This window comes from Phyllostomus discolor, chromosome 1 (assembly GCF_004126475.2).
Source record: "Phyllostomus discolor isolate MPI-MPIP mPhyDis1 chromosome 1, mPhyDis1.pri.v3, whole genome shotgun sequence".
NCBI lineage: Eukaryota > Metazoa > Chordata > Mammalia > Chiroptera > Phyllostomidae > Phyllostomus > Phyllostomus discolor.
Genome location: NC_040903.2, coordinates 156284705 through 156312503, shown reverse-complemented (window position 1 = coordinate 156312503; position 27799 = coordinate 156284705). Strand labels below are relative to the sequence as shown.

The window sequence follows — 27799 nt, the reverse complement described above, 5'->3', positions numbered from 1 at the left end:
AACTATTTTAAGCAGTGGAAAAAATGTTTTGATAGGTGTATTGCATCAAATGAAGAGTATTTTGAAGGTGACTGAAGTTTTAACATGTAAAAATAAATGCGCAGTTTTTATAAATCCACTTTTGGGGGATTTTTCCCCTTGTAACTATTCAGGTCCTCTGTTCACTTTTTTGGACTTTTTTCTTTTTTTTTTTGTTATTGAGTTGTGTGAGTTCTTTATATTTTTGGGTATTAACCTCTTATCACGTACATGATTTGCAAATATTTTCTTTCATTCAGTAGGTTGCCTTTCATTTTGTTGGTTTCCTTTGATATGTAGAAGCTTTCTAATTTATTGTAGTCCCACCTGTTTATTTTTGCTTTTGTCGTCTTTGCTTTTGGTGTCAAATGCAAAATGTCATCCTGAAGACCTATGTCAAGTTGCTTACCCCTTGTTTTCTTTTGAGTTTAATGGTTTCAGGTCTCTGTTTAAGTCTTTAGTCCATTTTGAGTTGATTTTTGTGTATGGTGTTAGATAGAGTACAGTTTTCATTCTTTCACATGTTGCTGCCCATGTGACTCTTTTTTTTCTGTAATTACCTTTTTTAAAATATTTTATTTATTTATTTTTAGAGAGGGAAGGGAGGGAGAAAGAGAGAGAGAGAAACATCAATGTGTGGTTGCTGGGGGTCATGGCCTGCAACCCAGGCACGTACCCTGGCTGGGAATCGAACCTGCGACACTTTGGTTCGCAGCCTGCGCTCAATCCACTGAGCTACGCCAGCCAGGGCTGTAATTACCTTTTCATATTGTAGACTTTATCCTCATGCTGGTTTTATTCATGGTTGAAAGGTGGTTGCTGGTAGCAACTAGAAAGGAGCTACATTCTTTTCATTTTTTAAAAATCTCATAATTATGGAAAGTATTGAGTTTTGTTCCGATTTGAACATTCCTGAAATATTTATACTTGTCAGAGTAATGTCATAACATTGATTGTCTTAGGTCTTAGGTCTTGAGTATCTTGTTTTCTTCCCATTATCAAACTGATCTTCGTGGCAAAAGAAAAATTTCTAGATTACTCTGATTGGTTTAGAGCAGTTAATGACCAACCTTGGGCTTGGTAGGGGATTGAGTCAATTGAGTCAGTAGATACATAGCTGAGGAAGATCATTCCTCAAGAGAAATTTAGGTGCTGTTAGTAAGGGAGAATGAATATTGAATAGTTGATCGAGTAAATACTTTGTAAATGTATTATCTCTTTTAATTTTTCCTAATAGCTCTTCTGACTAAACTGAAACTTACTCAAGGTCCCACAATTATTAAGTGGCAAAGTTGAGATTTAACACTAAGTCAGTGCTTTTTCCCCTTTCTATTGGGCTTGTGACTCCTTTAAAGAAAAACAGTAGGTTGTCCTGTACAGTGTATGACTTTAATGACCCTGCCTTTGAGATTCCAAAGTGATTTTCTGCAGATTCAAAAGTTATGGGTATAGCTTAAGCAGTGCTTAGAAGGAAATTTGTATCAGTAAGTGCTTATATTAAGAAGCTAGAAAGATCACCAATGAATAATCTAACTGTTCAATTTATGACACTAGAAAGTTAAGAGCAAATTAAACATAAGCAAGCAGAGGAAGAAAATAATAAAGATTGCAGAAAATTAATGAAATAAAAAATGGAAGAACAACGGGGAAGACAAAAACAAAAATTGGTCTTAAAAAAAAAACATTTAAATGGACAAACCTTTAGTTAGACCAAGAAAAAAAGAAGGCTCAAATTACTAAAATCAGGACTGAGATCATCAACATCCTGGTGGACTGAAAAGATTATCTTTTTATCTCATCTTAAATTTACAAGTCAGACATCTGTAATCCAACAAAGTTTCCTGTGTTTAACTCACAAACATGCCTGAGAAATCTATCAATCGCTACACCTGAAGATGAGTGTTTTTGAATGTGTAGAGGAGTGAAGGGGAAGGGGGCAGAAGGGGCCTCTGTGCCCTCGAATCCTGCTTCTTTAACCCCTCATATTGAGTCAGAACCCCATAGTAGCTGTAACACAGTGGTACTGGCAGCCATAAGGAACAAAGTAGTAGTGCTGAGGACTCACAAACCCAGCTCCTCCCCTCCCCCCCAACCAGAGTGATGATGCCCCAAGACTGAGAGGACTCGGATAGGGGAGACACCCACCACTCCCATCAGCCAGGCATCATTTTCCACCACTGAAGAGAACCCCCTCTTCCCCCCACAGAGGCACAAGTAGTGGAGGTAAAACAAAAACATGAGCTGTAGCACCACCTACTGGAAAACAAAAGAAAGACCTGTATCAACCTCCTGAATTGTTAAGATGAAAAGGCTATCTAAACAAGAAAAGAGTTTATTACCTCCAGTGCACAGGTGGAGAAACAGTCCATCAAGTACCATGAAACAACCAAAGTAACATGTAACACAGAAAGAAAAATGACAGGTTTCCAGTAACCAAAGTCATGGAAAACCGTGATTTAAGTGACAGAGAATTCAAGATTTTAGTCATGAAGAAATTCAATGAGTTATAAGAGAACTCAGAAAGGCAGTTCAGTGAGCTCAGGGAAAAAAAATAATGAATAAAAGGAATACTTCACCAAAGAGATTGAAATGATAAAAAAGAACCAAACAAATTCTGGAGCTGAAGGAATTAAAGAGGGGGCATTTCTACTGATCTTACATAAATAAAAAGTATTTTACTATAGAAATATTATGGACTACTTGGCGACAAATTAAATAACTTATATGAAATGGATAAACTCCTAGAAAGATGTAAACTATGGAAACTGACCTATGAGGAAATATAAAATCTGAATAGACATATAACAGGTTAAGAGATCAAATGTATAGTAATAATAAAAATTACCTACCCACTGTGGAAAGCCCAGGCCCAGAAGGCTTCACTGATGAATTCTAACAAACTTTTTTTAAAGGTTTTATGTATTTATTTTTAGAGAGGGGAAAGGAGGGGAAAAAAGGGGGAGAGAAACGTCAATGTGTGGTTGCCTCTCACACGCCCCCAACTGGGGACCTGGCCCAAAACCCAGGCATGTGCCCTGACTGGGAATCAAAATGGCAGCTCTTTGGTTTGCTGGCCGGTGTTCAATCCACTAAGCCGTTCCAGCCAGGGCCTAATAAACACTTAAAGGAGAATTAATACCAATTTTTTAAAGCAAACTCTTCCAAAAAAAAAGGAAGGAATATGTCCCAATTTATTCTGAGGCCAATATTGCTCTGATAGAGAATCCAGGTAAAGACGTTAGAAAACTACAACCCAATGTTTCTTACAAGTACAGATGCAAAAATCCTCAGCACAACACTAGCAAACAGAATTCAGCAACATACAATAAAAAGGACTATTATTCACTGTGACTAGATGGGATTTATCTTTAGAATTCCAAGTTGGCTCAAAATATGAAAATCAATTAATATAATACACTATATCAACAGAACAAACAATAAAAATCTTGTGATTACAGCAGTAGACAAGACCAATTTAACAAAATTCAGTACCCCTTCATAATAAAAATACCAAACTAAAAAAAGACAGAAACTTCCTCACCCTGAAAATGGGCATCTATTTAAAATAGACCGACAGCTAATGTGGTAAAAGACTTACTTTTCCTACCAAAGATAAGGAACATGACAAGAATTTCTCCTTTGCCACTTCTAGTCAAGTCAAGAAAATGAATTAAAACGCACCCCAATTGGAAGAAGTAAAATTATCTCTAGTTGCAGATAACATGATCTTATATACAGAAAATCCTAAATAATTATTAGAACTTATAATCAAGTTCAGGAAGATTGCAGGATACAAGATAAATATAAAAAAGTCACTTACATTACTAGACATTGACAGTGAATAATCCCAAAATGAAATTAATAACAATTCCATTTATAACAGCATCAAAAAATAAAATATGTAGGAATAAATTTAACAAAAGCAATGTAAAACTTATTTCCTGAAATTTATAAAATATAGTTGAAAAAATAAGGCCTAAATACATGGAAAGATTTGTTTGTAGATTGGAAGATAATATTGTTGAGATGGTAGTCCTCCTGAAATAGACCAGCAAATTGAACACAGCCCCTACCAAAACCCCAGCTAGCTTTTAATGGACAAGCTGATTTTAAAATTAATATGGAGGGGGCAGGGGGACATAAGGCGACTGAATGGTAATGGAAAAAATACAATAAAATATTGGAAAATGCTAAAAAAAATACATAGTCTAAATAGATACAACATATTCTAAATAAATTACAGGTTAGAAATAAAAAAAAAATAAAATTAATAAGGAATTGCAAGAGGCCCTAAATAATCAAAACAGGTTTGAAAAAGAACAACAAAATTAGAGTCTTATACCTCCTGATTTCAACACTTCTTATAAAGGGGCAGTAATGAAAACATGCTGGTATTGGCATAAGGATAGAATTATAAATGAAATAGAATTGAGAATCCAGAATTAGTTCTCACAAATGGTCAGTTGATTTTTAACAGGGTTGCCAAGTCAATTAAATGGGGGAGAAAAATCTTTTCAATAAATGGTGCTAAGACATCTGGATTGAGGATTATACAATAATAGAAAATATACATGCACAGTTTTGGCATAGAGCTCCTAAATTCCTTGAAATTTCCAGTGTTTTTTGTTTTAATGAAGCAACTGTCGGTGGCTTCCTGAATAGTTTCAGGTTGTTGGAAGATCACTAGACAGACAGAGTCATGATTAGAAGTTTGGAACTTTCAGCCCCACCCACTATCTCCTGAGAAGTGTACAGGGGTTGGAAGTTGATTTAATGATCGATCATGCCTATGAGATGAAGCTCCATTAAAGTAAAATAAATAAAACGAAAAAATCTTTTTCAGATGTATGGAGTTTGGAGTACCTCTAGAATATATAAAGATTCTATCTTTATATATAGTCTATAAAGTCTATAGTCTATATAGTCTATTCTAGACTTTATCTAGAATATATAAAGAACTCTTATAACTCAATATAAAGAGACAATCCAAGTGAAAAATCAGCAAAGGATTTGAATAGACATTTCTTCAAAGAAGATATACAAGTGGACAAATAAACTCATGAAAAGATGCTCAATATTATATAGATAATAAGAGTAAGTGAGAGTGGAGAGAAATTGGAATTCTCATATGTTTTGATTGATTGATTGATACTGCACATAGAAAACCTCAGAGACTCCACCAAGAAACTACTAAACTGGTAAATGAATTCAGCAAAGTAGCAGGACACAAAATTAATATCCAGAAATCAGTTGTATTTTATATGCCTATAATGAAATATCAGAAAGGAAAATTAAGGAAACAGTCTCATTCATGATTGCCTCAAAAGGTTAGAATACCTAGGAATAAATCTAACCAAGGATGTAAAAGACCTACACTTGGAAAATTACAAGACACTGAAGAAAAATTAAAGAAGATACAAATAAGTGGAAGCACATACCATGTTCATGGATAGAAAGAATTAACATTAAAATGCCCATGCTATCCAAAGCAATCTGTAGATTCAGTGCAAACCCTGTCAAGATTCCAATGACATAATTCAAGAACTAGAACAAATATACCAAACATTTATGTGGAACCATAAAAGGCCCCACAGAACAGAGTGATCCTGAGGAAGAACAAAGTTGGAGGAATCATGCTACCTAATATCAAACTATACTACAAGGCCATCATAATCAAAACAGCATAACACTGGCATAAAAACACACATAGATGAATAGAACAGAATAGAGAGCCCAGAAATAAACCCACACCTTTATAGTCAATCAATATTCAGCAGAGGAAGGAAACACATACAGTGGGCTAAAGACAGTTTATTCAGTAAATGGCATTGGGGAAATTGGACAGATAAGTGCAGAGAAATGAAACTAGACCAACTTTTCACATGGTGCACAAGAAGAAATTCAAAGTGAATTAAAGACTTAAATGTTAGACCCGAAACCATAAAAATCCTAGAAGAAAACATAGGCAGTAAAAACTAAGACATTGCTCATAGTAGTATTTTACCTGATGTATCTCCTCAGGCAAAGGAAACAAAAGGAAAAATAAGCAAATGGGACTACATCAAACTAAAAACTTTTTGCACAGCAAAGAAAATCATCAACAAAATAAAAGACAACTCTTGGAATGGGTGAACATATCTGCCAATTCATTTGATAAGGGGTTAATATCCAAAATTTATAAAGAACTTACCAGACTCAACAACAAAAAACCAAACAATCCAATTAAAAAATGGGCAAAGGACCTGAATAGGCACTTACCCAAAGAGGACATACAGATGGCCAGTAGACATATGAAAAGATACTCAATGTCACTAATCATCAGAGAAATGCAAATCAAACCACAGTAAGTTATCATCTCACACCAGTCAGAATGGCTATCATTCATAAATAGCAAACAAGTGCTAGTAAAGATGTGGAGAAAGGGGAACCCTTTTGCACTGTTGGTGGACATGCAGACAGATTGGTGCAGCCACTGTGGAAAGCACTATGGAGATGATACCTTAAAAAATTAAAAATGGATCTGCCTTTTGACCCAGCAGTCCTGCTCCTGGGAATACACCCAAAGAAACCTAAAACACTAATTCAAAAGAACATAAGCACCCCTGTGTTCATTGCAGCATTATTTACAATTGCCAAGATATGGAAGCAGCCCAAGTGTCCATCAGCAGATGAGTGGATAAAATAACTATGGGGCATTTACACAATGAAATACTACTCAGTCGTAGAAAACAAGAAAATTTTACCCTCTTTAATAGCATGGGTAGACCTGGAGAGCATTGTACTAAGTGAAATAAGCCAGTCAGAGAAAGACAAATACCATGTGATTTTGCTCATATGTGAAATATAATGAACAAACTGAACTAATAAGCAAAATAGAGACAGATGCATAGATAGAGAGCAGGATGACAGCTAGGGAGGCAGTTAGGGGGGTGGAGGGATCGAGCAAAAAAGGAAAAAGGACTCTTGGACATGGACAGCAGTGTGGTGATTGCAGGGGTAGGGGGGGTGCCAGGGAGCTAAATGGTAATGGGAAGTACAGTATAAATAAATAAATAAACTAAGAAAAGGTGAGAAGGGAGAGAAATTAGAGCCCTCATTTGTTTTGATGGATTGACTTGAGGGAGGGAGGGAGAAAGGGTAAGACAAAGAAAAACATCAATTTGTTCTACTTATTTTTCGCATTCATTGGTCACTTCTTATATGTGCCCTGACTGGAGATTGAACCCACAGCCTTGGCCTATTGGGATGGTGCTGTAACCAGCTGAGCTACCTGGCCATGGCAGAACCCTCATATGTTGCTGGTAGGAATATATAAGTTGTACAACTCCTTTAGAAAACACTCCTGAAGTTCCTATTGTTTGCTTAAGATTAAACATGAAGTTACCATATGACCCAGCAATTCTACTTTCAGTTTTGTAGCCAACAAATGAAAACATATGTCCACACAAAACTTGTACTTGAATATTTATAGAAGAATTATTCATTATAACCAAAAGTATAAACAATGCAAATGGCCAGTCAGCTGATCAACGGCTAAACAAAATGTGGTATATCTATACGATGAAATATTATCAACAATGAAAAAGAAATGAAACACTGAGACATGCTACAACATGGATGAGTTTTGAATACATTATGCTAAGTGAAAGGAGCCAGTCACAAAAGAGCACTTAATTGAATGGTTTCATTTATATGAAATGTCCAGAACAAGCAAACAGAATGTAAATTAGTGATTTCATAAGGCTGGGAGAGTGGGGTTGGGGGACAGGAAGAGACTACTAAGGTGTATGGGTTTTTTGGTGGAGTGGGGTAGTGCTGACGGAAATGCTCTAGTATTGATTGTCGTTGCAGAAGTTTGTGAATACACTAAACAACCATTGAATCTTATAATTTAAATGGGTTATTTTTTTGATATGTTAATAATGTTGCAATAAAGCTGTTTCAAAAACTTGAATTCAATCATCTGTTCATTTAGTATGTCCCCTGTGCAGAGCTGGGTACTAGAGTCCCTGCCCTTGAAGTACTTACAATCTAGGGGGTTAAACAAGCAAAACACACACAGCATAGGCTTAAGATGCTGAAATCAAGTTCATTTATCTGTTATATTCTGGTGCCTTTATATATAAGTATGAGAACCTATGGGCATTAAGCAGGTAGACATAAAATGAAGGTTGGCTTGGGTTTGACATCACTTCTGTGTAAGAGAGCCCTCCTCTAGAGTGCCATTGAGATTATTTAGGTGTCTCCTATAGTGAGAGTGACTAAAAGTTTATAAAATTGTTTACCCAAGGACTTTGAATTGTTTCTATAATACCTTTGGCCCTTTCCTACTAGGTCATGATCAGATCTAGTAATGCATAATGTAGGAGTGTTTACTTTTTGTTTGCTTACCAACCGGATAGGACTTAGTAGACTGCCTAATTTACCATAAAAGTTGCTATAGTTCTGGTATCTGGATTCTACCCAGGACTTTTACCTGGTTCTCTCTCTTTTTCTCCATAGCAGTTGTTTTGAATTTGTTAACATTCTCTTCAAGTATAACCTACCCTGCTTCCCTCATTTTTAGAGGTCATTTTGCTTAGTTCTTTACAGGAAATGTGGAAGTTGTGAGGTATAAAACTCCTTGGGCTCCACATATCCTTCTCAGTCTCCTTCATGGGTTCCCATTTTCCCCCAACATGTTGGTGTACTGGCATTGATCAATCCCGTTTTCTTATACTACTCATCTTCTGTGGGCAATCAGCCCTTATCTCAGACAATACACAGGTCTGTTACCTTCTATAGTGGACCTCTCTGTTAAACTCAACACCTACATTTCTTTCTTTTTTTTTTTTTAGATTTTATTTATTTATTTTTAGAGAGGGAAAGGAGGGAGATAGAGAAAAACATCAATATGCGGTTGCTGGGGGTCATGGCCTGCAACCCAGGCATGTACCCTGACTGGGAATCAAACCTGCGACACTTTGGTTCGCAGCCCGCGCTCAATCCACTGAGCTACGCCAGCCGGGGCAACACCTACATTTCTAACATAACTTTCATGTTCTGTAGATAAACCAGTGCAAAATCCCCAAAGTGGAAATTGTTATCCTCTCTCATTTACCACAATTTTTGTCTTTATGTATATTCACATGGTTTATCTTGTCAGTTTAGCTTCAGCTAAAAGTCTTCCTTCACTTTCCTCTCTCTTTCTCATAATCTATCTATTCTGTCTTTAAAAGCTTAATTTGAAATCTTTCCTTTTTTTTTAAATTCTCGCCTTCTTCGCCTTTTACCTGGAGTATTGTATTAACTTCCTAATTGATTTCTCTGCCTTTCATCTCCTCCACAAATTATCGTATAATGGTGAATACTGTTACCTTTCCAAAACACAGGCCAAATCGTGTAGCTCTCATGCTTGAAAACCTTTGAACTATCCCCCACCCCTGCCCATTATTTAATAATGAATCAGATGTGAACTCCATTTTGTGGCATACAAAACTTTAGTGTACTTTTTGTGTGGCCACCTTTGAACCCTTATTGAGCCCTCTAGCTTATTAACTCTTTAATCTTTTATATGTACTTGGCTCCTTCAGACTTTGTGGGTGTCCTCTTAAATGATCTTCTCACCTCATATTTTAAAATCTAGTGATTTAACTCTCATGAAAAGCCTCATAAACAAAATTTTCCAATCCTCTGTATATCCGTAGTACACAGAGCCCATGATACTGTATTATAGTTTTTTGTTTACGTATCTGAATTCCTTGAACGTGTGGACCGTACTTAATTTATCTTATATTTCTACTGCCTACTTTAGTGTTTGGCACATAGTAAGTCTTCTTGTCTGTGTTTTGTCATACCTGAAAATGTGTTTCAATTGTTTATATCATAATATTAAGAAAAAAGATTCTACAATCAAACTGCTCCATCATTTTCCAGCTGTGGGGCCTCAGGCAAAGTATTTAACCTTACTAAGCATCTATTTTTACATCTGAAAAATAGGAAAAATAATAACACTTACATTATTAGGTTGTGAGGGTTAAATGCATGTTAAAGCACTTAATATAATGCCTGGCACAGTACACTTGCCTATTATGCATGCTTTCTTGGCTATTATTATTTTCATGCACAAATAGGTGGAGCAATTCACTATTTGCCACATACTGTGGTAGGTACCAGAAGAGAGAGCTATGGTCCCTGTACATGTGGGGTGATACCAAGTTTGTACTAGTTATTACAAAAATTACTTTAACAATTGCTGTAAGTGGTGGTGAAGTTGCTGTTCCAATTAAATTGTAGTTTCTCCATGCTTCCCAAAATTTGTACATGTTTATTGAACTAACTATATTAAGTAGTTTAATTAATTGCATATATCTGAAATAGAAGAACAGTAGTACACTATGCCATGAAGTATGAGATAAGAACTCATTAAACTCTTACCTAAAGCAATGAAGGTGTATTGGTGATCCATCAAAAATTTGCTACTGTAGACTTTGTGTTCTGGTGACCCAGGAAATGGTTACAGTTTATTGGATGCTTTTTTTCTTTTTAAAAGTAGTGTGGTTTTAGTGTCAAGAGATAAATAGTATTTTAGTATAACTTTAAAGATATTTTTTAAAAGAGTATTCTAGGAGGAGTTAAATCTAGTGTGGCCTTTTGTTTTTAGATGGTTGAAATGTCTTTGTAGTAGAGATACTGCATTTAAATGTTACATGATAGGAAGGTAGAATCTTGAAGAATGGATAATAAGAGGAAGATATTTTTAAGTTGTTTACATGAAGCTGAGGAAAACAGTAAGTTGCTAATTGATTATTTTATCCTTTTATTCTTTTATAATTTATAGCTTTGCAAAATGTAAAATGTTGAACATGTATACATTGTGAATTATTATTCCCATTGCACCTATTCCTTCTTTTCAACAAAGCACAAAGAATGAGAGAACAATGCGATAACTTAGATGCAAAAGAGAAATGTGGAATTATTAATTAAAGTCTGCATTTCATTTATATTTTACCTCAGTGGACAAATTTTTTTTTTCTTGTTAAGATGTATTTCTCATCAATCTACCAAATCTTGCTCTGTAGCTATTGACCTGTGACTTCCTCAAGCTTTTTCAAAGGTTACCTCATTGTCTCACATGCCATTTACTCTTTAACCCATTACAGATTGGCTCCTGCCCCTTCCACTCACTAGTGACCTCCTAATGTTTTATGTTAATGAGCACTTTTCAGCCCTTTTATAGCTCTTGTGTAAGCCACTTTCACCTTAAAATCCTCTTCTCCTCTGGAACCTCTTTCTCATAATTTCTTCCTATGTCTCAAGCTATTACTCTGTTCCTTTCATGGGCAAATTTTATTTTTGCTCATACTTTAAATGATGCATTTTCTAGAATTCTGCTGTTAGGTTTCTTCTCATTCTGTATTCTTTCAACTTGGCAATCTTCCATCTATGTTTGTAGGTCCATGTATCTTCTATGAACTAATGGTTACCTAATGTTGTTTCTGGAGCTCAGTTTTTGGTTTCACTACTGGGCTTGAAATTATAATGTCGAGGGACTTCTGGCAAGATGGAGGCATAGGTGGATACACTGTACCTCCACGCACAACCAAGATTAAAATAACAATTTAGAGGTAGAATAACACCCAGAACTGGCAGAGAATTTATCTGAATGGAAGTCAGACAGCCAAGAAGTTGAAGTAGACCCGTTCATCCAGACCGGTAGGAGGGGTGGAGAGGAGCCGCCAGGCACAGGTCGTGGCACGGGTTGCGGCGCGGAGAGCAGAGAGCAGTGGGTGCATAAGGCAACTGGGAGTGCGTAAGGCATCTGGGGCGCACAAGATCACAGCGGGTGGACCCTGAGTTCGCAAGCGGCAGCTGGCAGACCCAGTGAGGCAGCGATTGTGGACCAGGGCAGAGCGCGCAACCCAGGATCCCAGAGAAGGGACTGAGGTCCCAGGAGAATGCGCTACCACCATTGTTCCCTCCCGCCCCCGCTCCTGCCCCCGCCCCCACATACAACGTCACAGTCTAGGGACTGGGGTGCCCAACCCCGGTGAATACCTAAGGCTCCGCCACTCACCATAACAGGAGTGATTGGACCAAATAAAAAAAGAGTGAGAGAGAGAGAGAGAGAGAGAGAGAGACATGTCTCAAATAGAAGAACAGATCAATGCCCCAGGACTCATCCTTTTGAGCGACCAAGAGATAGCCAATCTATCAGATGCACAGTTCAAAACACTGGTGATCAGAATGCTCACAGAATTGGTTGATTTTGGGCACAAATTAGATGAAAAATGCAGGTTACCATAAAAGAGATGCAGGAAGATACTCGGAGACCCAATAGTGATGGGAAGGAAACTGGGACTCAAGTCAATGGAGTGGACCAGAAGGAAGAAAAAAACAACCAAACAGGAAAGAATGGAGAAATAAGAATTCAAAAAAACGAGGAGAAGCTTAGGAACCTCCAGGACATCTTTAAACGTTCCAAAATCCAAATTATAGGGGTACCAGAAGGGGAAGAGGAAAAGCAACAGATTGAATACATATTTGAACAAATAATAAAGGAGAACTTCCCCATTCTGGCAAAGGAAATAGACTTCCAGGAAGGCCAGGAAGCTCAGAGAGCCCCAGAGAAGTTGGACTCAAGGAGGAACACACCAAGGCACATCATAATTACATTAGCCAAGGTAAAAACGAAGGAGAGAATCCTAGAAGCAGCAAGAGATAAGGGGACAGTCACCTACAAAGGAGTTCCCATCAGACTGTCAGCTGATTTCTCAAAAGAGACCTTACAGGCAAGAAGGGGCTGGAAAGAAATATTCCAAGTCATGAAAGACAAGGACCTACATCCCAGATTGCACTATCCAGCAAAGCTTTCATTTAGAATGGAAGGGCAGATAAAGTGCTTCTCAGATAAGGTCAAGTTAAAGGAGTTCATCATCACCAAGCCCTTATTATATGAAATGTTAAAGGGACTTATCTAAGAAAAGAAGATACAGAAAAAACATGTATAGTAAAAGGACAGCAAACTTACAATTATTAACAACCACACCTAAAGCAAAACCAAAAGAAACTAAGCAAACAACTAGAACAGGAACAGAACCACAGAAATGGAGATCACAATGGAGGGTTAGCAACAGGGGAGTGGGAGGAGGGGAGGGGGGAAAAAGTACAAAGAATAAGTAGTACAGATTGTAGGTTGAAAATAGATAGGGGGAAGGTAAGAATAGTATGGGAAATGTAGAAGCTAAAGAACTTATAAGTATGACACATGGACATGACTAAAGGGGGGATATAGGTGGGAGAGGGTGTACAGGGTGGAGGGGAGTGAAGGGGGAAAATGGGACAGCTGTAATAGCATAATCAATAAAATATATTGAAAAAAGAAATTATAATGTCTAGTGAATTCAGCTGGTTATCCTCAAACACCATATTCTAATATCCGTTAACTTATACTATACCACCTACTATATTCACTTATTTTGGTACAACTTTTTATTGTACCAATTTCTAGTCAAAACTACATCTTTGATATCTCTCAGATTTATCCTATTTTTTTCTGCCTCTACTGTGATACTTCAGATTCAAACCCTTATTCAGTCCTTTGGGATATTGTAATTATTCCCAGGGTGACCTTTCTGCCTCCTGAAATGACCTCTCTCTAGTCTGTCCTTTTTATTGCCACCATACCTATGTTCTAAAATGCAAAGTTTTAAGTACATTTTTCCTTATCTCAAAATTTTTTAGATGCTTCTCATTACTTAGCAGTAGTTTTCAAATATTCATTCATGGCCCACCTGCTTTTGGATCATTGAGAGGACTTTTGAGAAGCTCATGTTGTATATCTTCCCCCACAGATTCTGAGTCAGTACAGAGTTTAGGAATTTTTGAAAAGTTTTCCTGATTATTTTTAATAAGCAGCCAGGGTTGGAAAACATTGACCTATACATATGGCTCAGATTCTTTATCGTGGAGTCCAGGCCATTCAGGACCTGGTGTCTGCTTGCTTCTTCTGTGCCATCTCTTTTTGGTTCCCTTCTTCTACTCACTGTGCTCCAGCCAGATGCTGTCTTCTGGCTCTAGAACCCACCAGTCTTGATCCTCTTTTAAAAGCTTTGTTTGCTTTTGTTGAATCAAGGACATAACCCTAGATTTCTACCTGTTTCGCCTCTGCTTCCCTCAGCATCCTACGCCTAGGCAGCACCTCCTTGGATTTCACATGTGGAACTCAGGTTGAAAACCATTGTACTAATTCAGGTCATTGAGGCCCAGGCAGATTAAGTGACTCACTGAAGTCTTATAATGGTGAATGGCAGACCATATTAAAATTCAGGATTTATATTCCTAACAAAGTTCTTATTTATTGTTCTTCTGTGCTTTCATATGAATATGTATAATGAATGGGTTGCTTGATCTGAAATGACCTCTTAATTCTTTTCTTTCTAATTAAATTATCATTCATTTCTGTCCATTCATTTGCTTATTTATTCATTGAATAAACATTTATTTGACTACACAAGGAGCTGTAGGATCTGGGAGGAGGTGGATAAAAAATTTGAGTAATATAGATTTCCTGTTCTTAAGCTTCTTAAGACAGGTTCTTTCTATTCAATCATAAAATACTATACAAAAAACAAATTATTAATTTTTAGAAGAGAAACTATATATAACATTTTCCACTGTTGTTTTTTTTTTTTCAGGGAAAGATCATGTTTGTAGATTTATTGGCTGTGGGAGGAACGATCGCTTCAACTATGTGGTCATGCAATTGCAGGTAGGTTATCTTGAAAGTGTATCTTGAAATCTTTCAGGTTTGGTCAAAGTACCTAATTATAGTAGAAAATAATAACAATATCCTTAGTATCATCTCAGAATGTTTGATGTTAATATTATGCAGATGACAGTTTATTTAAACAGACTTGATACAGATATTTCCAAAGATGAAAGAGTTTTCACTGTCAGCTAATTTAGTTGATCCATATCTTCATTGATTGTCATCATTGCAAAGTTTTCAATCTCTGCATGGAATGCTGGATAATGTGAGTCTTGTCCTCTGCCTGTCCCCTCCCTCTCTACCCTTTGTTACCATAAGGACTGTAGTTTTCCATTTATGTGCTCAAGCACTAGCCTTAACTGCTTGAAAATTTAAGCACTAGTTGAAATAGAGGAGAAATGCTACCCTCTTTCTCTTTTCATCCTTTAACACTGCTCTTTCTGTTCCCTATCCTTTACATAGACAGTGGGTTGGAGCAACAAGAGAGGAATTCAGAAGGGGAATATTGGAATAATGACTCCAGTAGGGACGAGAGGGAAGCCATCCCACTCTCTCTGACACTGCCTCTTTCCCTGGACACTCACACACCCCTGTGACTGTAGTCACCCTCATGGACACTCACACACCCCTCTGACTGTAGTGACTTTCAAAGGGTAAAAGCATGGTTCACCCTGCTGCCTAACTTAGAGATCTCAAGCTTTTCTTTTATCTTTAAAAAAATCTGTCTGGGGTATTTGGTTCTTTTATTTTCTTCCAACTTAACTACATAGCAGGGATTTCACAGACTTAGATCCTGGCCTAAATGCTTCTTCTCCTCAAAAGGCTTTTCTTGTTTCCATCAACTCTCCTTCAGCATTCAGTTTAGGTTTAAAGATATTAATCTTTCTGTGGACTATATCCTTAAAGTCTGAGTCATATGTTTCATTATCTCTTGAGCCAGCACAATTTTATTTCTCGAAGCAGCTATTCCTAGACCTTTTTGGGTTATTAATATGGACCTTGCTTTCCCTCACTTTGGTCAATGATAATGTAATTTTTATATTTTAAACTATGATGTTAAAATTATAAACTCTGATAGTTTTATTTCAGATTTATAAACATTTTACTTGATTCTTACCATATCCCATGGAGAGGATAGGACAGCTTGCATCCCCATTTTGCAAATGAAAAGGTTGAAGCTCAAGGAGGTTTGTGGTTTGCCTGGGACTGGATACTGGATGGGCGTTAGGGATTAGGGGAAGCCTGAAGCCAGTGTTTTTGGCACAATTAGAGAAGACTCTTTAGTTTTATCCTCAGGTTGCTACTAACTGGACAATATGGACAGAAGTCTTTTCAGTCTGCAGAGTGTTTCTCAGTCTTAGAACATACTTGTTTTTATTTTAAATCACTGTAATTACCTAAATCTCACTTTCTGGAAATGAGAAGGCTCTTAGTCTGGGAAAACTAAGGAGACTGGTATATATCAGATAATGATGGCTTTTATGGCCTTTGGCAATGTCATATGAACCCATCCAAGCAGTTTTCCATGACTTCTTGCTATCTTTCTTTCTGTCATAAAATTAACCCAGCATTAACTACTTCCATCTCTACCCTTATGGTTGACTTGATTTGGGGACAAAGCTAAAGTTAGTATAACTACCTATAGCTAAAGGTAGTTTTTTTACATATTAAAGATAAATAGTAGGATTTTCCCATATACTTGAATTAAAATTTACATGCTCAGACCCAGCTTCTTACTGACATTCCTAATTTCTTCAAAAAACTCAAATTCATTATTTTTTAAAGATGTTCTTTATTTATTTTTAGAGAGAGGGGAAGGGAGGGGGAAAGAGAGAAAGAGAAACATCAATGTGCAGTTGCTGGGGGCCGTGGCCTGCAACCCAGGCATGTGCCCTGACTGGGAATTGAACCTGCGATGCTTTGGTTCGCAGCCCGCGCTCAATCCACTGAGCTATGCCAGCCAGGGCCTTATTCTTAGACATTTTAACTTTAGTCACCTTCCAAGTACTCTCCATTTGATGCAGTACACCTGTTGAGATGTTTTCCCACTACTTAAAACAGTTTTTGAACTAGTCAGTTTTGATATCTTTTAGTGTTTCTGCCATTTTTTTGTTTCACCTCTTTTACGTCAGCAAAATGTTTTCCTTTGAGGACTTGTTTCATTTGGGAAGAAAAAGCAGTCACTCGGGACAAGATCAGATGAATGGGGAGTGTGGGGCATGGGGGTCATGTCGTTTTTGGTCAAAAACTGCTGAACACTCAGCAGGGTGTGGGCAGGTGTGTTTGTAAATCACCCATCATGAAATGGGCAAATGCTTTGAAAGAGTCTTCCAAAAAAATTCACTGAAGCTGAATGCAGCCTCTCAACACCACCAGCTGGTACATTGGTACAGATGGTTTACTAGAACACTCACCTAGTGGGGGACCAGGTACTACAAGAGACCCACCCTCTAGAAGATAATTCTGGCTTTTTGGGTCCTCCCTTGCATCCTACAAAATTTGGAGAATAAAGAGATTAGGATATTTAAATGTCCTTGAGATATAGGGGCCAGTTTTCATTCTTTGGGAGGTAGAACTGCAGCATTGTAACCTGTTCTTCTTATCAGATTACTGGTTATTACCTAGGCAAGAAGGAACCTTCTGGATGGAACAGCACTGTGAAGTGGAAAAAGAACACTTTGGAGTCAGACAGACTTAGATTTGAAAGACAACTTTACCTTAATAGGTTAACGTTATTTAAACTCTCTGAGCCTCAGTTTCCTCATCTGAAAAGAGGAATAACAACTTCTATTTAGGGTGCTGTGATAATTAATGCAAACATGAATGTTTTTTATCTGGCACAGACTAGATCATTCATTGCTTTTATCTACTGTTAGAAGTAATTGAGTGTTTCATATAATTTTTGTTCACAATAACAGTAATCAGCATTTATTGAGCTACCTACTGTGTGCCAGACAGTATTCTAAACACTTTACATGGACCTTTTTTAGTCCTCACAAAATATTGGCCCCATTTGTAAGGAAACTGTGACACAGAAAAATTAAGTAGTTGTATGGAAATATATGTTAGGCAGTAATGAGGAAGTTGATATATAGGGTCCAGCAGAAGTAATGCCTGCCTGAGTGTGGTTGGTAGGTAATAATATGGGAGTAATAATTTATAGTTTTAATTTGAACATTTCACTTAAAATGTCATATAGTGTGCTTGAGTGTGATATTGTTGTTACAGGATTACATGATTATGATTTTGTAATAAAAGGGTGTTATTTATGCCAGACCCTGTACATATTTACATATAAAAATGTCTTTTTAAATAATCAAGACCATACTTTGTTATGACATCAGAAACAAAGGGAATTAGGACTTGAAAATAGTATGTTCAATAACTGGTTATTAAATTTGTCTGAAACATTAATGCATTATCTTAACAGAATCTCTTCTTTTTAGTGAGAGAACCATGATTTGGGTAAAATCCTTGCTATTTCATTCAAAACATTTTAAATAGTAAATGGATAGTTCCCCATCTTTTCTTGTAAAGTAGTTTTAGTACCATATTTGAAATTGTTTATTTGGTTTCCATAGGGTCGGAATCTGGCAGATCTACGCCGTAGCCAGTCCCGGGGCACGTTCACTATTAGCACTACTCTGCGCCTGGGTAGACAGATTCTGGAGTCTATTGAGAGCATCCATTCTGTGGGATTCTTGCACCGAGACATCAAACCGGTAGGGGGCCTTTTCCAGCCAGAGCACAGAATGAGTTTGCTTGGTATTCTTAATCTGAATATGGGACACTATAAATTACAAACGTAACTTTCTATATTTGCTTTGTATATTAAATACGGGTAATATTTTAATATCTGTAGCAAAAATGTAACTAGAAACAGAATGTAACTTGCCTCTGAATTTTTTAAAGTTGTTTTGATAGAGATAGAGAGAGAGAGAGATTGACATTGATTTGTTGTTCCACTTATTTATGCATTGATTGATTCTTGTAATTGCCCTGACCGGTGATTGAACCAGCAACCTTAGTGTATTGAGATGACGCTGTAACCAACTGAGTTTACCCTTCCAGGACACCTCTCTTAATTTTTTAAAAAATGGTAGTTACAAACTACAACTTATATTCAAGAGGTTTTCACATACAATGAAAATGTTGCTCAGCAGTCAAATTAAAAATGATTAATGCTAATGCTTAACATTATGTGTGTTAATACTGCTAATTACCTAATTGGTACTTATTCTTTAGGTTTCTTTTTCCTAATATTACTTAAAATATGTACATATGTTGCTTTAAGATGTTGGTGTGGTGTTCTTTGAACTATTTTTCAAGTGACAAATTATTCTGATAAACTCTCAATTTTGAAAGACTTATTTTTTCCTCGTGAGTGCTACAATGCACTATGTAGTATTTTTTCCTGTTGTTTTCCTTAGAAATTGCCCTTTCCATAACTGTGGAATACACCTTTTAAATTTTTTCTTCTCAGTTTTTTTTATTGTTCACAAGGAAAAATTGCTTAAATTGCTTGTTTCTCAAAGTTCACTAGATTTAGGCATTAATGGAACCCACAATGAAATTATGTATTAATTAAAGTAAACATCAATGACTATAATAGTATACTTGGGACATGTGTGTTATATAGAATTTAAGTAGAAGAATTAAAATATGGGAAAGATAAGATGTAAGGACTGGTTATCTATCATAAGAATATGTGTATTTTCTTTATTTTTCTAGTCAAACTTCGCCATGGGCCGCTTTCCTAGTACATGTAGGAAATGCTTCATGCTTGATTTTGGCTTGGCACGACAATTTACCAATTCCTGTGGTGACGTCAGACCAGTAAGATTTTTTATGTTATTAAACATTTGAGAATAAACCTATTATTCATTGTATTACTTTATTTAAAGAAATGCCAATTATGTATCAGAATGGATGTCATTCAAGAAGTAGCATATTGGTTTATGATTAAATCACAGAAATTAGTTAATTAATTTTATTACTGAAAGCTGTGGATTTAAAAAAAACCACATTGGATGTAGACTTAGAGTTATAAGAATACACATGAACTCTCTAGGATAAGGAGTCTTTTTTGCAGTCCAGGGATCTTTCCACATACTACAGTTCTTTTATTTCAATTATTGTACTTTTCATATCCATTTGATTCTTTAAAAATTTCTCTTTAGCCCTGACTGGTGTGGCTGAGTTGGTTTGGTGTCATCTCCCAAAGCAAAAGGTCACCAGTTCAATTTCTGGTCAGGGTACGTGGTTAGGTTGCAGGTTCGGTCTCCGCCCTTTCTACCTCCCTTCCCTTCTCTCTAAAAAATAAATAAATAAAATCTTTAAAAGATTATTTTTATTGATATTTTCTATTTGATATGATGTTGTAATTGTTTTCTTTTTATCAAGCATTCCTTTAGTTCTGTGAAGATATTTATAATGGCTCATTTTAAATCTTACTGTTAAATCCAATGTATAGTCCCCCTTACAGGCAGTTTCTCCTGTCTGCTTTTTTTTTTCTTTTTAAATTTATTTTTAGAGAGGGAAAGGGAGGGAGACATCAAGGTGTGGTTGCCTCTTGAGCACCTTCTACTTGGAACCTGGCCCACAACCCAGGCATATGCCCTGACTGGGAATCGAACCAGCGGCCTTTTGGTTCTTAGGCTGGCATTTAATCCACTGAGCCATACCAGCCAGGTTGCTTTTCTTTTTTAATGTATGGTTCATACTTCCTGTTTCTTTGTATGACTTATAATTTTTTCATTGGAAACGGGACATTTTAGATAGTATATTGTAGCAATTCTGGGTACTGGTCCTCCCTTCCAGTGCTTATTATTACGTGCTTGTTTAGTGACTGTATTATTTTCATGAAGTCTGTTTTTCCCTACCCCCAAAACACAGTGTTTATGTCCACTAATTGATTGCTTTATTGTTTACAAAAATGCCCTGGGACACAAATTCCTTTGACAAATTAATAAAATTATGCCTCCTCAAATGGAATAGTTTCTTTTTTATTGAATTTATTGAGGTGACATTGGTTAATGAAATTATATAGGTTTCAGGTGTACAGTTCTATCTATATACATCATCTGTATGGTATTATCTGGTCACCACCCTGTGTCAAGTCTCCTTTCCATCACCATTCACCAATCTACCCTCTTCTACCCGCCCGCTTTCCCTGTGGTAATCACTACACTGTTGTCTGTGTCTATGAGGGTTTGTTTTTGGATTTTTTTGCTTAATCTTTTCACCTTTTCCACTCAGCCCTGCAACCCCACTCCTGTCTGACAGCTGTCAGTCTCTTCTCTATCTATGAGTTTATTTCTGTTTGTTAGTTTATTTTGTTCATTAGATTCCACATATGAGTGAAATCATATGGTACTTGTCTTTCTCTGACTAGCTTATTTCATTTAGCATAATGATCTCCAAGTCACAAAGGGTAAGATTTCGTTTTTTACTGCCCAGTAGTATTTCATTATGTACATGTACCACTACTTTTTTTTATCCACTTATCTACTGATGGGCACTTGAGCCACCTCAAAATCTTGGCTATTGTAAGTAACACTGCGGTGAACACAGGGGTGCGTATATATTATTCTTTTGAATTAGTTAGTGTTTTGGGTTTCTTTGGATATATTCCCAGAAGTGGAATCACTGGGTCAGAAGGCAGTTCCATTTTTTTAAGGTTTTATTTATTTATTTTTAGAGAGGGGGAGGGAGGGAGAAAGAGAGAAACATCAATGTGTGTTTGTCTCTCACTTGGCCCCCACTGGGGACCTGGCCTGCAACCCAGGCATGTGCCCTGACTGGGAATCGAACTTGCGACCCTTTGGTTTACAGCCCGAGCTCAGTCCACTGAACTACACCAGCCAGGGCAGCAGTTCCATTTTTAATTTTCTCAGCTAGCTCCATAGTGCTTTCCACAGGGGCTGCCAAAATATGCATTCCCACCATCAGTGTACTAGGGTTCCCTTTTCTCCACATCGTCACGGGTGCTTGTTTGTTCATTTATTGATGATAGTCATTCTGACAGGTGCAAGGTGATATCTCATTGTGGTTTTAATCTGAGATCAGTGATTGGTATTTGTTCTGACCTCAGGAGAGCTTCTCTCATCTGTCTTACTTTCCTGGTTCTTCCCTGGAGAGCTTGTAGCCTAGGCTATGTCTTTATTAGATCCACCAGTCTCCTCCCAATTTCTTTTACTACATTCTTCACTATTCTTGGGAGGGGTCTTGTGTTTAAACTTAACTGTTAGAAATGAATTTCCTTTAGGAAGGGATTAAGAATTACCTCTTTTTTTCCCCGCTTTGGCCCACAGGCAAAATCTCTGAGCCAGGGCTCTGGATTTTTGGATGAGGGCTATTGCTAGCTCTTCTCCAAGTGACTTACTCACTTCAGGAGCTGAGCCTTTTGGTTGAGCTGGGGACAATAGTCTAAGGTTCCTTGGTGTGGAACCACTGCCTCATGAGGCAAGAGAAGGGCAGTTGGGGTCCCAGTATTATCAGCATGCCATGCCCAAGGTAGAGCTTCTGTTTCATAAGAGAGCACTGGGAGCCTCCACCTCTCTACCTGCAATCTTGCTGAGCAACAGACAGCTTGGAGAATATAAGAAATGCTGAAGTCCTGCTCTTACTGGAAAAAAGCCCTTTGTCTGGGGAGTGGGGAAGGAGGGAGCCCTGTGTTTTTGGCTGCAACAGTCTGGAGTGGAGCCACCCTCACTGATCCAGAAGAGAGAAGGGAAAGATCAGTTTTGGTTTAGATACCATAGACTCTAGCCTTTCTTACTAAAGAATTTCATAGGTTTCTTAAATAGATGTTTCTTCATTTGTTTGCCCTAAGGACCATTTCCAGAGGCTTTTGTGGTTATTGTTGTTTTTTAATTGTGTTTTTTTCCATTACTATTTAGCCCCCTTATACCTTCTTCCACCTCAAGCTATTTCCCTCCCTTTGTAGTTATTTAAAAATAATTTTCACCAGTTTAACAGGGGAGTGGATCTGGTGGAGCTCCTCATGGTGTCATACTGGATGGCATTTGGTGTCCCACTACAGTTCCTATACTTATGTCTACTTTTTACCTTTAGGTTTAGCTTGCTATGGATCATGACTTTCAATCCTAGCAAATTGGTTGCACAGAAGTTGAAATACTAGTTTTAAATGAGCTAACTGTACAATAATAGAGCTATATATAGAAATATAAATTATATTTAAAATATAGGCACATGAGAATTTAAGTACCTAGAAATTATGAGAGAACCTTCTTTGTTTTGGTGAAGGTCTTCCATTATTAATAGGTTGCAAGGTCGTGTTACTGGTCCAAAGTCTGTGTGCACTGTTTTTTGGTTTTTTTTTTTTTTTTGAAAGGCTGAGCTCAAAAGATTAGACTTTAGAGTAAGGAAAGGCTTATTGATCAAGAAGGTGCCAGCTGAGAAGATGGGAGACGTAGTGGTTCCTTAGGCTTCCTTTGTGTCAAGGGAAGGGGAAATGGCAGGGACATTTGAGGTGATTGACCACTGTAGATATCTGGACACCAGCAGGGGTCTGAGGAAGATGGTGCTAGTTGATTTGAGTCTGGTGACAAGGTTCCTGCAAATCTTTGATAAATAATACATACTTTCCTATCTCCTTAAGCCACAAGCAGAATTCCTCTAATGATTAGCATGTCTGTATCCAAAACTAAGCAGAAGTTGTTGGTCCTGAAGGCCATGGGAACAAAGCAGGCTTGATCGTGATTGTGCCAGAGAGACTGGGCATTTCACTGTTACAGAAGGTGATGAATTTAGTTTCTATTTAGCTTATTAGATTTGAATATTATTCTGGCATTCTATTTCTATTCCAAGTATCTTTTTTTTTAATTTACCAATATTTAAAGATTTTATTTATTCATTTTTAGAGAGAGGGAAAGAGAAGGAGAAAGAGGAGAGAAATATCACTGTGTGGTTGCCTCTCACATGCCCCATACTGGACACCTGGCCTGCAACCCAGGTGTGTGCCCTGACTGGGAATTGAACCTGCGACCCTTTGGTTCGCTGCAGCCCATGGTCAATCCACTCGGCTATACCAGCCAGGGCTCCAAGTATCTTTTTTTAATTTTTAGAATATTATCAGGTTATTTTTTTTCTCTCATATAACATACTTAATGAGGACATATTATGTGTGAGGCATGGATGTAGGTGCTGGGTCTACAGTGGTGAACAAAAAGACCAAAACAAGGCTTTCATGGAGATTATGTTTCAGTGGAGAAGATGGATAATACACAATTAATTTACAATGAAACACAGAGTACTGACATACAGAGTGATGGGAAGTGAGGACAAAAGACTATTTTAGAGGTATTAAGTAGGAAAGACTCTTTGAGGAAGTATTGAGAGGTGAATGAAGTATGAGAGCAAGTCACATGAGTATTTGTTAAGAAAGTGTCCCAGGCAAAGGAAACTGAGTGCAAAGGCTCTGAGGCAGAGTTAATTTAGTGTGTTCAAGAAGAAGTAGAGGGGCCACTGTGGCTATAGCATAGCATAGCTTAATAAGGGGGTTTGTGGAGAGAGACAAGGTTTAAGAGGTTGGTAGGCCCCTCAGGTTGTGTATAATTTTGCAAAGAGATAAATTTTATTTTAAGTGTAATTGGAAGCCTGGAAGCAAGTGTAATTGGAAGCCTGGAAGCCACTGGAAAATTTTGAGCAGGGTTGTCATATAATTACATGATCTGTCAATAAACTAACTATATAGTAGAGTTATATAAAGAAGTAGATTACATTTTTTAAAAAAGCCACATGAGATTTTAAGTGCCCAGAAATTGTGAGGAGACTGTCTTTGGCTTTATCAATGTTCTTGTGTTAATTGGTAGCCAGATAGGTAACAAATTCAGGTTCTATGTAGTTTATTGGATTTGAATATATTTCTAGAATTCCATTTCTATTCCAAGTAACAGTTTTTCAATTTTTAGAACATATTTTTTAAATATGTCACTCTGATTGTAAAGAAGAGACTATTGAGAGCAAGAGTGGAATCAGAAAGATAAGTTAGAAGGCTAACACCATGGTCCAGTGATCACTGATGGTGGCTGGGACATGGGGCATTAGGGTGGTACAATGAGGTTAGTAAGAAGTGACCATATTTTGCATTTATTTCAAATATAGATTTAATAGGACTTCCTTTAGAATTTGATATTGGAATGTGAAGAAAGAAGAAGAGTCAAAAGTGACTCTTCTACTAAATTTTCATCCTGAATGAATGGTCATGCTGTCCAACCATGATGGGGAAAGATGAAGAGCAGATAAGGGAAAAAAACCCACAAGTTTCATTATCTAGAAGTTAAGTTTGAGATGCCTGTTAGGTTCGAGATGAAAATAGCAAGAAAGTGATGTGATTTAGTAATCTAGTATTTGGTAGCTCAAAAAAATCAGGGCTGGGGATAATATAAATTTAAGAATCATTCATTCCCAATGTTTAAAACTAAATGGTAATTTTAAAAAGTGGAACTAGATTAGATCAGCTAGGGAGAAGGGGATAGCTAGGTAAGAAAAGAGGTTTTGAGTCTGAGCCATTGGGCGACTTTAGCAACTTGATGATGAAGAGAGAAAACTATGAGTTAGCCAAGAAGAGTGAGGTGGAGGATCAGTGAAGTAGAAGAATGTGGTATCTTGGAAATCAAGTGAAGAAAGTGCTCCAAGCATGTGGTGATGGTTGTCACATGAATCAGATACTACTGATACTGGTCAGGTAAGGTGGGAAATTAGAACTGGTCATCTGGATTACCTAATTGGAATAGATTAAAGAGTGAGTTGGGGAGAGGAAGTAAAGAAAGGAAGTGTAGACAGCTCTCTGGAGGAGTTTGCTTTGTTCTAAAAAGGAGTGGTAAAATGAGAGAGTGGTTGAAAGGTCAGTAAAATCCATCCTTCCTTCCCGAGTTAACAAAAATAAGGTAGTTATTATAGCATTCTTGTATACTAATGGCAATGCTCCAGGAGATGTGTGTGTGTGGGGGGGGGGGACCTGATAATGTAGGACAGAATAGGAACAATTATAGGAGCCAAGTTCTTGCATAGCTGACAGGGGAAGTAATCCTGGTGCAAATGGTGAGGTTAGTCCATTATATAAGAGCAATAACACTTTTTCATTGTAACTGAGAAAAAGCAGAATAAGTGTTCACAGATACAGGTAAACAATATTTTGATTTTTTTGTCTTGCTATATGTATTCCAAAAGAGTTTAAAAAACATATAAATTTTAAATAAGACTATTAGAAAACATCCATGGTCTCCATCTAGGTTAAGAAGTAGCTGATTACCACCTTAGAAACATGCTGTGGTCTTTTCCTAATGGCATCCCTTTTCCCTCCTTGAGCAGCACTGTCCAGTGGAACTTATCATGAAGATGGAAACATTCTGTATGTGCACTGATATTGTAGCTACTAACTACATGTCCCTAGTGAGCACTTGAATTGCGACCAGAGCAAACATGGAACTCAATTTCAAATTTCATTGAGTTTGAAGTTGCTATTATATTGGTCTTTACAGCCCTAGACAAACTCTATTCTTAATTTTGCATTAACCAGTCCCTTGCTTTTTCCTCTTATCTGTAGACCTAAGGGGAGTTGTTTTGGAGTATGGAACAGTTTCAGGGAGCTTTGTAAAATTGAGTTGAATTTCCATTTGCTTAAAGATCTCAATCTCCATGCTCTCCTGGTTTAAAGCATGCCCCAGTTTCCCTAGCCCTTCAGCTGGCATCTCACATTGGCCCTTTGTGTCTAAGCTCTTGGAATACCATGTTTTCTCCTTCTTGATCATTCAGCTGAAACTTCCAGTGCCTAGGGCTGTAGTGACCTAATTAAGAACAATATTAAAAGTCTTTTTCTCTGTTACCTTTCCAGAATTTCAACTACTTATTTCCACTGGAGGAAATAAGTTTTATTACAAAGTTATCTGTGCTGTTTTTTCCCCCTGGATCCCCTTCCTCTGATTAGCAGTAAATCAGGGCTCATGCCTAGAGTCCTTCCCTTCCCCTTCTAGATTTATTCTTCTAGGAGCTCATTCTATCTCTAACATCCATACCCTTTTTCTCAGTTACAATGAAAAAGTGTTTTTGCTCTTCACATTCATATTGCTTCTGTCTTTGTACAGATCTCCTGATTTCTTGTTTGGATTATTAAAGTAGTTACTCACTGGTCTCCCTACCTTCTCCTTCCAATCTAGCCTTTATACTTCCAGCAGAGTAAACATGTCAAGCACTTTCACAATCATATCACTTTACTACTAAAAGTTTTTTTGATGAATTCTATTTGACTGCATATTATAAACTAAACAACTTAATATTCCATTCAAGGCCATCTTTAATCTGATTTCAACCTATTTTTCCATTATTTTCTCTTACATTTACTTCAGTCATACCAAATTCTTTTGCCTAACATACTAATTTTCCCCCTTTTAGCCTTGTTCATTGTATTCTTTTTACTTAAAATACATTTCCTTCTTGTAATTCTGCCAGTTCTTCCAGGCCCAATATACTTTTTCAAAAGATAATACTGTATTTATATGTTGCAAAAATAAAAGAATTAAAAATTCATGAAAATTTAACACTTGTGCCCTGGACTAGATGGTTTCACGGGCAAATTATACCAAACATTTAAAGAAGAACTAACTCCTGTCTTTCTCAAACTATTCCAAAAAATTCAAAAAGAGGAAAAACTCCCAAACTCTTTTTACAAGGCTAGTATTATTGTAGTTCCAAAACCAGGTAAAGACACAACAAAGAAAGTAAACTACAGGCCAGTATCTCCAATGAACATAGATGTTAAAATTTTCAGCCAGATATTGGCAGTCTGGATCCAGTGATGTATCAAAAAGATCATACACCATTATCAAGTGGGATTCATCCCAGGGATGCAAGGATGGTATGATATTTGCAAATCAATAAACACAATACACCACATAAAATTGAGAGAAATCACATGATTATATTAATAGATGCTGAAAAAGCATTTGAGAAAATTCAGCACCAATTTATAATAAAAAAACACTCAGCAAAGTGGGAATAGAGGGAGCA

General features: G+C 37.0%; 1 protein-coding gene across 3 annotated transcripts in view; it reads left to right on the top strand.

Moving 5' to 3' along the window:
- The window catches only part of TTBK2 (tau tubulin kinase 2), a 133602-nt gene that overhangs the window by 42860 nt on the left and 62943 nt on the right, over nucleotides 1-27799 (top strand). For all 3 annotated transcript variants that reach the window (XM_028505502.2, XM_036032247.1, XM_036032254.1), the window contains 3 exons: nucleotides 14694-14767; nucleotides 18349-18489; nucleotides 19499-19603. In XM_028505502.2, coding sequence (XP_028361303.1) covers nucleotides 14694-14767; nucleotides 18349-18489; nucleotides 19499-19603 — 320 coding nt within the window. The remainder of the gene's footprint in view (nucleotides 1-14693; nucleotides 14768-18348; nucleotides 18490-19498; nucleotides 19604-27799) is intronic.